Here is a 17,926-nt window from a genome sequence, read left to right as displayed (position 1 = left end):
AGAAATTCATTCCTGTCTCTATCAATATCAGTGTGTAGCCTTCTATCAGTGGATAAAGAAATTCATTCCTGGCTCTATCAATATCAGTGAGTGTACAAACTGTGTCGGGGCATCGTCTGTAACGAACGTCGTTGTTTCCAGATACTATGGGCAAACCGTTACATTCAAGAGCTAAAGGATATTACTCTTGTTAAGGCTATTGGGTGAGCTGTTTTAATTCAAACTTATTTGCTACAATTTGTAATGCTATTATCCAATAATGAAAACATCAGAAATCACTCCAATTTGGCAAGAATGCTATATTTTATGTATTTTTTTCTGGGTTAGGTTTCTACATACTGCCATGAATAGCAAATGCATTGGGCGCTAGATATATCTATTTTACAGAATTGGACATTAGTTATATCTATTTTACCGGAATGGGCGTTAGTTATATCTATTTTACAGGATTGGACGCTAGTTATATCTATTTTACAGGATTGGGCGTTAGTTATATCTATTTTACAGGATTGGGCGCTAGTTATACCTATTTTACATGATTGTGCGTTAGTTATATCTATTTTACAGGATTGGGCGCTAGTTATATCTATTTTACAGGATTGGGCGTTAGTTATACCTATTTTACAGGATTGGGCGCTAGTTATACCTATTTTACATGATTGTGCGTTAGTTATATCTATTTAACAGCATCGGGCGGTAGTTATATCTATTTTACATGATTGTGCGTTAGTTATATCTATTTAACAGCATTGGGCGGTAGTTATATCTATTTTACAGGATTGGGCGCTAGTTATACCTATTTTACATGATTGGGCGTTAGTTATATCTATTTAACAGCATTGGGCGGTAGTTATATCTATTTTTACAGGATTGGGCGTTAGTTATATCTATTTTACAGGATTGAATGTAAGTTATATCTATTTTACAGGATTGCGCGCTAGTTATACCTATTTTACAAATACATCGGGCGGTAGTTATATCTATTTTACAGGATTGGGGGTTAGTTATATCTATTTTACAGGATTGGGCGTAAGTTATAACTATTTTACAGGATTGGGCGCTAGTTATACCTATTTAACAAATACATCGGGCGCTAGATATACCTATTTTACAGGATTGGGCGCTAGTTATACCTATTTTACATGATTGGGCGTTAGTTATATCTATTTAACAGCATTGGGCGGTAGTTATATCTATTTTACAGGATTGGGCGTTAGTTATATCTATTTTACAGGATTGGGCGCTAGTTATACCTATTTTACAAATACATCGGGCGCTAGATATATCTATTCTACAGGATTGGGTGCTAGTTATACCTATTTTACAAATACATCGGGCGCTAGATATATCTATTCTACAGGATTGGGCGCTAGTTATACCTATTTTACAAATGCTCTCACCACTACAATTAACAATACATTAGATATATACACCATGTCTTTAGATATAATCATCGTTAATGTTGAGAGAAGAGAAAAGAGGAAGAGGAAAAGGGATATCATTGATATTTTTACATTATCAAAAATATATATGTAAATAGATTAAAATCATTAGCATTTAGTGTTATATTTAAAGTAAAGTTTTTGTGCCATCCAATACAATCGATACTTAAATTGCAGACAAAACAACCACATTTATTTAACTAAAAAAGTATAATCCCCAGATTATTTGAAATAAATTATGAATGTTTGATATTATTTTATCGATAGTTAATTACATATACTCCCAGTTACTCTATAACTAACACAAAACTATTTAGTAATACAACCCAAGAAAACACGAAAAATTAAATATTTTTGCGGTGTTAATACGCGGGAGAACACCTAAAACTTGGGGAGCTGACTTTATGTAGAACGTGGTGATATGTGTGCTTATCAATTACCACTTTACAATCGATGAATTTTAATACGGAAATTATTAGGTTAAGCCCTTTTTACACATTCAAGGATGAGGCGCGGGATTAACACGGATCCCGGACTGATGATCCCGGACCATCAGTCCGGGAAAGTCCGTGATAATCCGCCATCACCGTGTTAGGGAAGTGTATGCATCCGGCGATATCATGGACCGTCCGACATGGCAACGTTGGTCCTGGAAAAAGATTAAACATATTAAATTTTTTTGCCGGTCCTACATGGATACAAATTGTTCGTAATGATTCGTGTATGATTCATGCATTTCCGTGTAACATCCGAAATGTCCGTGCTGGTACCGAAGTATCCTTGTTAAGTCCGGGGCCATCCTTGAATCAACCGGCAAATTCCCGTGGGTTATCGGGAACCGGTCGGGTAGTTACCGCGATTATCCGTAGATCTAGACAGACCGGTGTTGTTCGTGTCGGCATCGTACCACAATTGCATTAATACCGACATTATGACGCAAGAGAGCGCCGGGACGCCGGATGTTCCCGGATGATCAAAATTTCCAATCCTTGGTGATCCGGCGATTCTTGAATGTGTGAAAAGGGCTTTCCAAACGTATTATTCTTTAAATGGTTGAAAATGGCTCGATCCTGAGATCTTTATCTTACAAAGCATTAATTGATATATACAGTACCTGAACCGTTTAACGTTCCCAAATTTGCGTTTCGTTTGCGTTATTTCCGTTAGCAATCGTTAGCGTTTAGCAATCGTTTATCGTTAATCGTTATCGTTTGCGTTAGCAATCGTTAATCGTTAGTTGCGTTTACAATCGTTTGCGTTAGAAATCGTTTGCGTTAATCGTTAGCAGGACCCACTTCCGCTAACGTTAGCCACTAAAAATAGAACCAAATGCCGGTGTAACGTTGAAAATGGACCTCCGTTGAAAACTGACCTCGGGTCATTTTTCAACGTTGAAAAATGACCCCGAAAATCGTTGAAAACTGAACTTCAGGCGCACCTTTTACACCGACCCGTTGGAAATTGACCCCGTTGAAAAGTGACCCCATAAGAACTCGTTTTTACACAACAACACAACACGACACCACAACACCACGAAACCACACAGCATGACACAGCACAGCAACACACCAACAATACAACAACACTTCACACTACAACACCACACAACAACACATCACACCACACAACAAAACACAACAAAATAATACAACATCACACAAAATAACATCACGCAACATAACAACGCATCACACTAAACACAACATCACACAACCACACAACACAAGACAACATTACAAAACAACACGACACAACACGACACAACATCACAACAAAACATCACACAACAACACACAACACCACAACACACAACCACGCAACAACAATACAACAGCATTCAACAACAACACAACAACACTCAACAACACTACACAACACAACATCAAATAACACAACAGCACATCGCACAACATAAAACAAATACACAACACACAAACACGCAACAACAACACAACACCACCCAACAACAACACACAAAACCACAAAAACACAACACGCCTCACAACACAACACAACATAACAACAACACATCACACAACAACACACAACACAACCACAACACACAACCACGCAACAACAATACAACACCACCCAAAAACAACACAATAATACACAACAACACAACACACAACATCACACAACATAACACATCACAAAATCACACAACAAAACATCACACAACAACACAACACACAACAAAACCACACCACGACACACAACACAACAACAATACAGCACCACCTAACAACACAACACCCGACAACAACACAACATCACACAACATTACACAACAACACATCACAAAAACATCATGTAACAACACTTTACACAAACACGGAACAACAACACAACACACAACAACATAACACAAAACACAGCCACACAGCACACAACAACACATCAATGACACACAACACAATAACATGACACGACCACACATAAATACACAAAACAACACACAACAACACAACACAACCATACGCATAACACTACATAACTGATACATACGCAGATATATAATACATGCATTCTTGTATTGCAGGGAATAAATAAATATTAACAATTACTGAATATCTGACAAACGTTAAATCGTCGAAAATGTTATTATAAAAAATCATTAAGAAACAAATTAATAATATCCCATAATTATAGTTTTGTAACACTGTCAACTGGTACTCGGAAGTGAACACCACACAGTACAAACTTTGCATGCAGTTGATAACAACAATTCCTTTTTATTTACTACGTTACCTCAGTGTTATATAGCAATTCCTCAGTTTGAGAACAATTAAATTAACATTATCTACACGGACAACAAAATGACTGTAGAAAAAATTAAAGTTTTATAGTGCCGTATTCTCCATAATAAACATACAAGCACCTAAAATATTTAAATGAGGTATTTGTTACGATGATAACAAACCAAATTTCAATTCAAATCGAGGAGATTACGTAATTCTAATACAATGGCGATAACAGAATTCGAGAATTATGTTTGTGCAACAGTTATATATGTGAATGTACTAGGGCCATATTTCAAACAGACCATCCGTTGATAGTTTGTCAAGGTCATTTTTCAACGGTCATTTTTCAACAGACCTGCCGTTGAGAATTGACCTTAGACACTGTCAATTTTCAACGGCATGTTCAATTTTCAACGGCATTCGGGGTCCGTTTTCAACGTTGAAAACTGACCACAGGTCAATTTTCAACGGAGGTCCATTTTCAACGTTACACCGGTGAGATGCTTTGCGATCCGGATATGATATATTACGTTTACCGCTTCGTGTAGAAGCGATTATCATAACATCTATGAAATAAGAAAATATGAATAAAGTGTATTGTATATTGCATTTTATATCTCTTTTGGATGTTATATATGTTTGTTAGATTGTGGGGTTGAAATAAAAATAAAGTACAGTAACAAGATCGCATACATGACGTACGCTCCTATCTGTGAAAACCAAGGACGTATATAATCACTAGGGTTTGGGGAAGTCCGAGGCAGCGCTTTTGTGTTTGTGCATGACCGTGACGTTATACGACGACTGATTTTCCTTGATATGCCGGCCGCAGCCTTTGATGTAGTTGCAGGTACCGTCTTACTCTTCTGACGCGGTGCTGTCATTTTGAGCTGTCATTTTTTAACGAAAAATTTACGACAGATTAACTATCCGTCTTTAAGCAAGAATAAACGGTCGTGAAATTTAAATTCTACAATGGTGTCGTTTGGACTCGATTAGACAAGTATCACTTGGAGAAAAGTTTTTTTTCCCGTTCATACTATGGTTTAGTTGTAAAGAGACAGACACGAATCCTTCTGCGAAAATCCTTTGCAATACTCAAATTAATTAAAACGAAACTCTATTTTTTGATCTTACAGAATATGTTAATGGATCAAAAGCATTATTTTAGAAAGAATCCACGACAACTGAAAGATTACACAAGAAAATAGCTAAACAGATAATAAAGATATAAAAATGTTATTACAGACACGCTGCATAATATTCTTCTTGTTATGTTAAATATTATCAATGTACGAAGAACGCAAAAAAGACTCGGGAGATTTGTAAATAAATTCGTGAAATTTAAAAATCATTAATATGACGAGTTTGAACACGGGGAATAGGTGAGATTTGGCATTTACATGTACATATTTTTCAAACGCAATTAATATAGTATTTGTATATATATGAAAAATGGAATGAATGATGTAAATGTTTGCAATGTACGAGTATACCTACAACTACATGTAGAACACGTGTAGAGAATTCGAACTGTGCAGGGGTACATGTACATTTGTATCTGTACGTTACATTGTAAGCCTTCACATGTACACGTACATGTACGCGTGTCAAATCAGACACGGATATACGTTTAGCTCGACATATCAATAAAAACTGGACAGTCACCTTCTCACATGTGTTCGTTGTTATTTGTACCTGGAATCCATTCCACGCATTCGGCACGCCCAATCGACGACGCCCCCGCAAGCGAGGGCGTTTGACTCCACCCCCAGATAGATACCGCTAGGGGTGCGAGGAGGAACTATACAGTGACTCTGACGATGAAACACCGGGACATTGTCCGAACAAATCAATTAAAGTTACATTTGTTAATGTATGTGGTGTGTCATCAAAACTGAGATCACCAGAATTTGATTTACTTATCCAATCGTACGACATATTGATTTTTGCCGAAAGTGAAATGGATGAATTTGATGTATTATGATTTACCACATGGCTATGAATATTTCTGTTAAAAACAGGTCTAAAGAGGTGAAAAGAAAATCGGGTGGCATTCTTATTATATATAAAGAAGAGTTGAAACTCATTTTACAATTCCACCAAACTCCATCTGATTTTATATACAGTGGATGAGATTGCCTAAAACATTAACTAATAAGGATTTTGATATACTTTTAGGCTGTGTTTACATTCCTCCTGAAAACTCGAAATATTCATCAGCCGATTGTTTTGAAGAAAATTGAAAACGAAATGATTGATATTGCTGTCGATAATTGTAAATTTGCTTTTGTTTGGTGACTTTAATGGCCAAAAAACTACACTTGTTATAATTGATTATTGTACTAGAATGTTGTTTAAGCGTTGTGGATGTTTTTTGATGTGATTGGCATAATGATGAAAGAGAGTAATTAGTGGTGTTGTTCGTCTTTATTCTTAGTGTGGCTGGGTTTTAGTTACATGCTGAACTAGTCACAGTGGTACAGGTAGTGTTATCTAATATTTGGTTAGTTATGATTCTAGAGTTTTTTTGTTTATGTTTTAGTTTATTCATGGGAGTTTGGTCAGGAGTGTACGATTTTACTGTAGTGTGGTGGTGGAGAGGGGGCGGGGGGGGGGGGGGGGGAGTTGTATATATGAGGAAAGTGAAAGTGATGGCGGGTACCAGCAATATTCGTGTTCAATTGAATATTTGACAACACTGTCGTGTATGTTAGACCTTGATTTTACTTTAAAACTCTAACTGGCTAGCATTTTGTTTATCTTTCAACTACACGTGGTTTTTAAAAAATAAAACCGGAAGCGAAGTTGATTGGCTGCCGTTTGCTCTACTAAATGTGTATACGGCGGCCATTATAAATGTGTGAAATAGAAGGGTCTCGGAAGTATTTCATTGTAACACAGTTGTGTAATTTCATAAATGGGATGTAACATGGGGGCAGTGGAGTACATAAGATCCTAATATAAAGGTATGTGTACGTTTTCCCGGCATTGCATGGACGATATATTAGAAATATGCCGCTGACGTAGCGTAGGCCAAATCTGGCCTACGATTTCACAGCTTTTTAACATTATTAAGAGGTACCGCGAGCTGACTATATATTAGGAAAAAAAATAAAAATAAAAAAAGCCTTATAATATATAGGCAGGTTTAGCGGACTAAATGTCGGATTGGGAAAGACAGATTTTGGAAAAGTTACATGTAACTGAAAAGAAATAACCGATATTGGAAAAGTTACATGTAACGAAACTAGCGTGATTGACTATCTACTACTTTCATCTGATTGTTTCAAGCACATATCTAACTTCGAAGTATTTGATTTTGACCCCTTATTTTCGGATGTTCACTGTAGACTTGAATTTTGCGTCTCTAACAAAAGGGATATAGCTAGAACAAACAGAGAAGATATAGAGAACACTTCAGCAAATAATTATATAAAATGGAATAATGAAAAATTAACGGCTTATGTTAACCATATCGAAGAAGATGCGTTTGGTAGTCTTCAAGATATCATGGGAAAATTGGACAGGTTAGTATGTTAAGCCGAATGAGCTAGTCACCGCTTCTGAAATAGACAATGTTGTAAATGATTTAGGTATATTATTCAAAAATTCGGCGAAGCATATTTTTGGCGAAAAGAAAACATCCCACCATTCAATTAGATGTAAAAAAAAGAAATAAACCTTGGTTCACTAATGAATGTCATCTTAAAAGAATTTTATTTCACCAGGCTAAAAGATGTTATAATCAAGATAAAACCTCGACAAACAAGACTACCCTTAAGAATACTTGTAAAGAATACAGAAAAACTCTGAATGAATTTTATAGAATTCATCAAGAGAAAATGGAAAGGGAATTACGAAACGTATCCAAATCAGAGCCCAGAACATTTTGGAATATCCTCAATAAAATTGACGGAACTAGTAAACAAAATATTATTGATAAATCCATAGAAGATTTGTATGATTATTTCAAAAATTTAAACAAGGGAGATAACTCTAATAATAGCTTTGATGGCGAAATTGTTGATGGGATATTTGATGATTTATTAAATAACGAAATTACTGAGGACGAAATAACTTGTTCTATTGCCGGTTTAAGTAATAATAAGGCTCCAGGTCATGATGGAATTCTAAATGAATACTTAAAATCCACCGCAGAAATTCTTATGCCATTATATTGTAAGATATTTAATATCATATTTGATACGGGCTTCATTCCAAGCTCATGGAAGATAGGGGTTATAAAACCTATATATAAGCGTAAAGGGGATCCTAACAATTTAGATAACTATAGAGCAATAAGTCTTGTTTCTTGTCTCGGTAAAGTTTTTACATCCATATTAAATTGTAGACTAAACAAAATGGCTGATGAAATAAACTTGATAACTTCTGCCCAGGCAGGATTCAGGAAAAACCATTCTACAACTGATAATATTTTTATTCTACATGTTCTAACTTCTATCTATTTCTCACTTGGTAAAAAACTGTTCTGTTCGTTTGTTGATTTTAGAAAAGCTTTTGATTCAGTTTGGAGACTCGGTTTATGGCAAAAAGTTCAAAGAAGCAATATAACAGGGAAAATGTTTAAAGCAATTATTAATCTATATGAAAATACAAAATCCTGTGTCAAAAATGGAAATGATGTATCTGATATGTTTACTTGCAACGTCGGTGTAAAGCAAGGAGAAAATTTGTCACCCTTCTTATTTGCTATTTTTCTTAATGATATTGAAACTTTTTTTGAAGAGCATGGTGTCAACTGTTTGAAGAATGTAAAAGATTTAGGTAATACTATTGGAATGTATATTAAACTATTTGTAATTCTTTATGCAGATGACACAGTTATAATGGCTGAATCAGCTAACGATCTACAGTCAGCCTTAAATAAATTTGAAATTTATTGTGAAAATTGGAAACTTGAAGTAAACACAAATAAGACAAAAATTGTTATTTTTTCAAAGAGGAAGTCTCGAACTCGTCCTCATTTCACATTATTTAACAAAGAGATTGAAATTGTAGATTCGTTTTCTTATCTAGGAATATTGATGAATTACAATGGGAGTTTTCATAAAACGAAATTGAAACTGTTGGAACAGTCAAGAAAAGCTATGTTTGCTGTTTACAAGAAAATAAGAAACATCCCTCTTCCTATTGATCTCCAGTTAAAAGTATATGATTCCCTTGTTTTACCAATATTGATGTACTCAGTAGAAGTATGGGGTCACGAAAATATTACAGCTATAGAAAAGCTTCATTTACAGTTTTGTAAACGTATACTCGGCGTTAGGAAAAGTACGTGTAATTACATGGTATATGGTGAATTAGGGAGATTCCCTCACTATATAGAGGTTAAAAACAGAATTATTATGTTCTGGCATAAATTGATTACTACTGATAATCTTTCAAGTAATATATATAAGTTGATGTTAAACTTGCAAACAAATAATATCATGGAATTCAAATGGATGCAAAATGTTAAAAATATTTTTGAAGAAACTGGTTTGAATTATATATGGGACTTCCAGAATGTATGTACATATAATAGAGAATATTTGAAATCTATCGTAAAACAAAGATTACAAGATCAATTTGTACAAAAATGGTTTAATGATATAGAGAATTCATCAAGAGGTCGTACTTATTCTATTTTTAAAAGCAATTTTGAATTTGAAAAGTATCTTGTGAAACTAAAGCCAATAGATAGACAAATCATCATAAAATTCAGAACCTCGAACATGCACTTACCTATAGAAACTGGAAGATGGACTGGGACCCCTGAAGTAAATAGAACTTGTAATCTATGTTTTACTGATATTGGAAACGAATATCATTATTTGTTTCAATGCAGTAATGAAATGGTGAAACGTTTACGAGAAATGTATATACCAAGTTACTATTATAGAAACCATAGTGTTATCAAAATGAAAGGCCTGTTTACTATATGTAACATTACTGTTCTGACAAATATATGTAAGTTTTTGAAGAAAATTGAAAAACTATTGATTGAGCATGTACATCACTAATACATATTGTAATGCACTGTTGCGCTATGGGCCCAATATACTTGTATGTTTATATTATGTATAGTGACCTCCTGTTACATACTTGTATGTCTGAGAGTGAAATAAAATCTGAATCTGAATCTTTTCAATTCCCAGCGTGACGCGCAAGGGTATTTTACCTGCACAGGTATATAGGTCACGACTGGTGTTACCTTGTGTCGACCCCCTGTAGCTGGCCACGGGCGGAGTTCACCTGTAATTAACACCTTCTTGGGAGGGAGATTAACTATATACCCAACTTACCTGTGCCCCGTACAAAAATGTACACTGTGACAGCACATTTCACGGACATAATTTATATGTACTATCGTATTTCAAAGTTTTGATATGTGCATTATGCTTTCCTATAGATTACGTTGGAATGAATTAGCTTACACTTATACATTGTATGAATAATTAATTTGTTTAAACTGTAAATTGAGGAGTTGCTTGATGTGAAATGTGATCAAATAACTATATTTCTTACACCAGTTACAAATATACGTAGACAATTTTACAGTTATCTTCAGTGTACATACATGTATGCATGTGCATCACTATCTTCATCGTCGTTGTCATCAATGATTATGCATAATTGAATTAATTTGAATATAAATAACTGGAAGTGAAATATTTTCATTCTTTATATCTTTATTATATGCATGAACTATAAAATGAGAGAACTGCAAAAGGCGAAACACGAATTCAAATGTTCAATCTTTATCTTCAATGGCGTATGTACGTGCATTTGTAAATGTACATGTACGACCCTAAAATCGATGCCTAGTCAATTGTAAGCAATGAGCTTTTATGAATGCACATCCTAGTAATATACAACGTGTAATCCGTTATGAAACAAATATTCCGAGAATACAATTTTCCATGATAAGCGGAAGAGCCTTTCGAGTGATTGATGCGGGATACACTATAAGACGTTAATTATTACCATTGTTGAGTTATGGAACATCGATAATAGAAATCAAATATATAGATGAAAATTTGATTTACAGCATTTTAAATGTGTTTGTGTGAAAATATTTCCATTTAAAGTACATGTACCAGTATACGCCTGATCGCTTCACTAATTATATATATAGTTATGACATTGTGACGGTAATATTATTAATACAGTGTTGTTGTAACAATTTGTTTGTTATTTCTTAAAATGTCGGACAAATATGACACTTAGAATAATACAATTCTCTCTTAATACATACGGTTGTACAAGTAATTTGTAAACGTACGTGTGAAGTGGAAACTTCGTATCGAGTACAGTCGTGTTTGACTTCATTGTGTGATTATCAGTAAAGAGATGTTGTAACAATTTGTTATTTCTTAAAATATCGGGTAAATATGACACTTTAGAATAATACCATTCTTTCTCCATACATACAGTTGCACATGTCATTCATTTTGTAAACGTACATTATTTTGTACATGGAAACTTTGCATCGAGTACTGTCGTCTTTGACTTCATCGTGTCCATATAGTTTTCATAGGCAAATGTTTATATGATATACAGAAACTTTAATCCCGAACATACTCCAGTTTTTCTTGTACTTTCGTTTGTATTTCAAAACATCAAGATCCGTAATTCATTTACCGTCAAGCCGTGTCCGTGATTATAACAATGGTATTTCCGGTTTATCATACATGTTCGGGTGACCTTTAGACCACCTGTACTTAGGTCAAATGCATTTTCTACACCTTACTACATCAATGGAGTGTAATGGAATTTAAACGTTATCTACACTCCCTACGGCCGTCTCTGTAATGATACGGGTGTATTTATAGCTTAGACTAGTATAGGAGATTTCAGAAAAGATGGCGATGACGTCACACAAAGGTACATCCGGGCGCTCAAAGGTACAACTCCGTATATCTGTACTGGTGGGAACACAGCCGCTTCGATGTTTGTTTACATTTTATTGTAATTAATAGTACGACAATCCGAGAATTGTTGCTTTATCTTAATTGCAAAAGGTATAAATAACAATATGTCACAATACTATATAGATATAAACATATGGTAAATGTTTATACTCTATTTTCGACCGACACGAGAAAAAACACGGCGGCCATTAGGCCAATGTATAACATTGACAGAATATTGCAAATATGAGCTTGAAATTACAAATTAAATTCCAAGTTCCGCAAATATCGTACTGAAATTTTAATAAGCGATTACTGTTTTCTTAGTCTTACTTGGCAAAACACCTTACGATGTGTGATTATGACCAAGTTTGCTTTCGTAGATTACCCCAAGCGCACGGCAGCCATTACGTACAGTACTGCCGAGATCTCGAGTTTCGTCCTTTTTCAGAGTCACAAAATTACGTATTCTGGATAACTTTTTCGTCAGAAATATTGGAATTTAGTTTATGACATACAAATGAATCAGTCTATATATACTTTTTATCATATTTTTAAACAAAACTTTTAGTATTTTAGGATTTTCGAAGCCGTGCGCAATGTGTCGTGGTCGGCATTTACATTATTACGATCTGTATTCATAAATCTAAATGTAGTCTATCTAACATGTATTCGAATTTGAGACTTCTCTTAACAGCCCATGGAATAAAAGCGACTGAATTTAAAAAATAAACTTTACAGCATTAAAACAGAACGATTTCACTATTTTTTTTTCGAGATATCGCGATCGGCAGCCATACTTTTTACGTAAACAAGTACATTGCGTATAGTAGACCTGCATATAAGTGTAACACAGTGGTTTATAGCATTCCTTTAAAACAAGATATACATGGTAAAGAACGAAACATATATCTTTTACAAGTACTTATTGATGGAAGATACACATGGCGCCACGACCAGGTCCTCAAGGAGGTAGCAGCAAGTCTAGACCGTGCAAGGAGGAAAAAGCGGACGATATCGAAAGTGCCAAAGTTTGTCACATTTGTGAAGTCGGGAACCCGGGCTACAGGAAACGTAGAGGCTGGTGGGATACTCGCAACAGCAAGAGACTGGGAAATGAGGGCAGACATCCAGCAGAGGATGGGTTTCCCAGCAGAGGTGGCTTCAACACCACTCCGCCCCGATGTTGTGTTGTGGTCCCGCAGCTCTAAGCAAGTAGTCTTGGTGGAACTAACAGTACCATGGGAAGACAGGATGGAGGAGGCCAACGAACGGAAGCAGCAGAAATACCAGCAGCTGGTGGAAGAATGTCAACATCGAGGATGGAAGACATGGTGCTTACCGATAGAGGTCGGATGTAGGGGTTTCCCCGGCCAATCATTATGGAGAGCCCTACGTCTATTAGGGGTAACCGGAGCAGACCGGAGGAACCTGATAGCAGCAGTTAGCAGGCAGGCAGAAGTTGCTTCCAGTTGGATCTGGAGGAAGAGGGAGGAGAAGTGGATTGGTCACCAGCAACAGTGCTAGCCACAAGGTGACGAATGGCAGAAGGACAGACATCGCTGCCCGTAGCGATGAACAGGCAGAAATTAGACAACTACCCGCAATAACATCAAGCGGATGCGATAGCCGACCGGTCCCTGGTTGGGCCTGATCAACCCAGCCGGCGCACCTCTGGAGGACGTCGTGGAAAGCGCCGAAACGTCTAAGGAAGGAGGATCCACCTGATGAGGGGACCGGCCAGCATTGGAGTCATCTGATGTATTTAGGTATCTTGAGATATGTGTTGGTAATTACGTATTTATATTATTAAATTCCTAACTATGGGCTGTGGCCTGAGGTGATCTGCCAGCGAAGCCATGCACGAGCGGCCGTGGTCTGGCAAGGTGGTTCACATTTCGTTATATTTAATAGTGTTGTGAACAGCTTTTTCATGTATAAAAGAAACATTACACAATAAAGTCAATTATCCATTCATAACTTTTTCACAACATGGATTTCTACCTGTGAAGAAAAAATGGGTACTGTGACGGCCCGACACCGCTTCGCAAGCTGGCTTCAACACTATATCTACATAAATATATTTAGCAATAAACAATTGTAAATATAAAAATGTAAATGTCTGTAACCTCTGAAACAATAAGAAACAATTTTAAAATCGGAATTTGCAAGTATGAATGTGTATACTTTGGTCAAAGTATCGACTGTGTAGCAGGGATGTACGTGTCTGTTATTGTTTTTATTAGTCGCCATACTGTGTGTACCTTTGAGGACCCGGATGTAAACTTTCTGTGACGTCACGCCATCTTTTCTGAAATCTCCTATTGGATGCATGTGTCCCCTCAAAACCCCTGGGCTGTATTCTGTTTATACTAATACATGTATACGAAACTGAAGTCCAATACTTTCGTTTTATATACATAGTTTCATCAAATCCAAATATAAAAAGACATGTCCCAGCATATCAATGTTTACGTATCCCATCGCATGGCATGTAGCCTAAACTTTAACATACCAGTAATTAGTGAGTAACTGCTAAGCTTCACGTTGTGATGGAGCTGGAGCCTAGGGGTGGGGGTAATCTAGACGCTCGGCTGTCACACAATACACATATTACATGTACATTAAAATATAAACAATTTCTTAGAGAATATTAATGATTATCTTATTAGTTCAAACATCAAGATACCTACCACTCGTCCTCTTTTGACTGCATATTGGTTGTCCTGCTCAGGAAACCCTCGCATTTGTTATCTGCCGCCATGTTTGATACAGCAGTCGAAGCAAGATAACGATTGGTCAGCCAATCAAAACCCGCGTCATAAAATGGTTATTACAAATATGGTCTTTACACAATTTCTCCCATCCGGCCCCTGCCTGTCATTAAAATCGGGGCGAAACAGTTGTTTTGAGATGCAGTCAATAATGATGATGTTTTATTTGTTTACATACTAAATCCGACTCTCTGATTGGCAGATCCTTTTTCTTCATTCTACTGTAATTATTTATTTGTTTACATACTAAATTCGACTCTCTGATTGGCAGATCCTTTTTCTTCATTCTACTGTAATTATTTATTTTTATACATACTAAATCCGACTCTCTGATTGGCAGATCCTTTTTCTTCATTCTACTGTAATTATTATTTTTTTTTCATACTAAATCAAACTCTCTGATTGGCAGATTCTTTTTCTTCATATACTATCAAGAAAAAATCTAAGAATGGCACGAAAACCTAACGTTATCATGGCGTCACAATACAGACGTCGACGTTGCGTATAAATTATGAAGAAACAAAATAAAAAATTGCAAAATAAAAAAAAATCGTACGTTTAAACGTATTTTATGTTATTAAGTAGTCTGAAAAATTAATTATAAGCATTGATGTAACAATTTTTTTTAACTTCATAGGGTTTTGAAATAAATTTTGTTTGCAAACTTTTGAGAGAATCTGCTACGCGGATTCACACAGTGTGCAAACGAAGACGTAGAAGTATCTACTAAGACATATCGCCTTAGTGACAGCACTTTATAGACAGACACACAGACAGACAGGCATTCTTTGCTTCCTCTTAATAGATATTACATTGTCTTGTCGCTTTCAACATTTTCACATCTTTACATAATAAATATTACACATGTACAATATTATTTCAATCTAGTTGAGTCACTTAATTTGCATTCTGTATAATAACGTTTATTTCTGTAAACCTTCCACCGAATTTGTTACTCATAGCAATCATCATGTTCTCCCATTCTTCATCGTCTAAGAAAATGTCGTTTCTCCCACCTAGAATGAACGAACACTGATCGTCTGTTCCTAGAGTATCATACTGCACATATTTTCGACACTTAAAATTACGATTTGTTCCACCAATATATCTCTGCTCTGATATAGTGTTGGTCATGTTGAAAATGTTTAATGCTTAATACTTAATTCACTGCTTTCTTTACATAGTTTGCAAATCCCATTTTTAACCTCTGTCCGATATGAAAGTTTGATTAATTCGCAAATTTGCCATGTATTTTTTGGAAATTTCAGCGTTAAAGACCATAAATAATTTGGTTTGAGTTACTGATGGATTACCTTATAGTATAGCAAATCAGGACTCTTGTTGAACTTTTGACGTCATGCATCAAAATAAGAATTTGTCACGACGTTCCTAAAAAATGATTTCCAATGAAACTCCCTACAACTCTCTCCAAAGAAAACAAAATCAAAAGAAGGAAGCTTCAATGTTAAATTTCACCATTATTCACCACGATTGTGGAGTGAACACAAATGTACATAACGAATTATAAAAAGTTTTACAAAGGAAGGACGAGGTACCATTACACAGATTGTTCCAGAGATAAAAGATGTCGTGTATCGGACCATTGATCATCAGGTAGGTCAATAGCCAACGGCGAAGTTTTCTCAAAACCCTGATACCTTCTTGCGGCATATCGTATGGATTTATAAAGCATTTCGGAGGACTTCTGTTTTACATTCGCCCAAAGTTCACATTCGTACAGAATACCAGGAATGACAATATGACATTGATGAGCTGTGCACTTTTTGAGTGGGTTCAAACCACCAGGGTAGATACACACTCTAATTAAACTATCCAAGTTTCTTCTACCTTTGTGACACGCGCATTCTATACCAACGTCAGCTTTAAGATAAGAACAGAAAGTAATTCCCGCGTAAACTTTCGTATGGGTCCACTGAATAATCGCGCCACCAAGTGAACATACGGCTGTTGGGTTATTGTTAGTTCGTCTCTTATTGGAAAATTCCATCAGAGAGGACTTACAAGAGTTGTAGTTTAGTCTCCACTTCTTAGCATAAACATACATGATACCAAGTTGAGTTTGTAGATTCGCGATTCTCAAAGCAAGTAAAAGCGTGTCATCGGCTAACAAAACACATGGTATATTTAATTTCTGAATCTGTAGACCACGTTCTTTAATATTCAACTCGCGCGCTAAATGTTTTATCATAACAAGAAACATCCAGGCTGACAAAGATGTTTCGTTCTGAAATGAATTTTGCAATATTCTTACCATTACAGCCGAGTGTGTACACCTTATGTAATAGCCCATCTATCCATACACTGTTTAAAGCTTTCGCATTGTCCAAGAAAGCTGCAAATACTTTAGACCTATATTCAATATAATGTCATATTGACTCTTTTATGGATAACCGTGTGTATAGAATAATTTCTAATAGCTTCCGCAGCACCGGTGTTAAAGTATTTCTTTATGATTATTTTTATTCAGTTTGTCTTTATTGCCTCCCTTGAATAGTGTTATAACTATGCCCTTTTTGAAGTGATCCGGGTATTTCTCCCTAGAGAGTATTTGGTTAAACTAGACAACGATAGTGTCCAATAGGCGTTTGTCGTCATGGTGAATATGTTCGATCACTATGTTGTCGTGACCTCCTGCTATACCATTTTACATACTTTTGACTGCTGTTTGATCTTCACTAGAACTTATAGGCCGATCGCAAATACATCCATTATTTCCAAAGCTATTGACGAACATTGACGAAAATATCAGATTGTGTCATAGTCTGATGAATATCATCGAAGTCACTTTGCTCTGCTCGTAGAACTTATTTACTGTAATGTTCAAACCATTCATTCCTGAGCTCGTCGGAGTCCCGGATAATGTTACTGCTAACTTAAAGTTCTGAACATTAATGACTATGAAATTTTCTTGTCCGTACAGCCTTGTAGAACGTCCCGACATCAACTTCGACTTTTTGTAAGTAGTCAAGTTGCTGTTGTTCATATAGCTCTCTTGCTTCTTTCAAACATTACAAACAGTTGTTTTTGCC

General features: G+C 35.8%; 2 protein-coding genes across 2 annotated transcripts in view; both read left to right on the top strand.

Annotated features, from left to right (window-relative positions):
- The window catches only part of LOC138335890 (DC-STAMP domain-containing protein 2-like), a 33,068-nt gene continuing 15,142 nt past the window's right edge, over positions 1–17,926 (top strand). The window contains exon 1 of the mRNA XM_069285070.1: positions 1–203. The gene's annotated coding sequence lies outside the window, so the exon portion shown is untranslated. The remainder of the gene's footprint in view (positions 204–17,926) is intronic.
- On the top strand, positions 12,055–13,629 carry LOC138305115 (uncharacterized). The gene is made up of 2 exons (XM_069245516.1): positions 12,055–12,076; positions 13,025–13,629. The coding sequence occupies exons 1-2, from the start codon at positions 12,055–12,057 to the stop codon at positions 13,627–13,629; spliced, it is 627 nt and encodes a 208-aa protein (XP_069101617.1).

The sequence above is a fragment of the Argopecten irradians genome, chromosome 12, assembly GCF_041381155.1.
Source record: "Argopecten irradians isolate NY chromosome 12, Ai_NY, whole genome shotgun sequence".
NCBI lineage: Eukaryota > Metazoa > Mollusca > Bivalvia > Pectinida > Pectinidae > Argopecten > Argopecten irradians.
Note: the sequence above shows the minus strand (reverse complement) of the source record. Positions and strands in the feature narration are given on the sequence as shown.

Bases quoted from the DNA above. Each gene is read 5' to 3' on its own strand.
- LOC138305115 (XM_069245516.1), top strand. From the start codon at position 12,055: ATGGCGATGACGTCACACAAAG. The intron at 12,077-13,024 runs GTACATCCGGGC...ATCTTTTACAAG, and splicing joins GGCGATGACGTCACACAAAG to TACTTATTGATGGAAGATAC.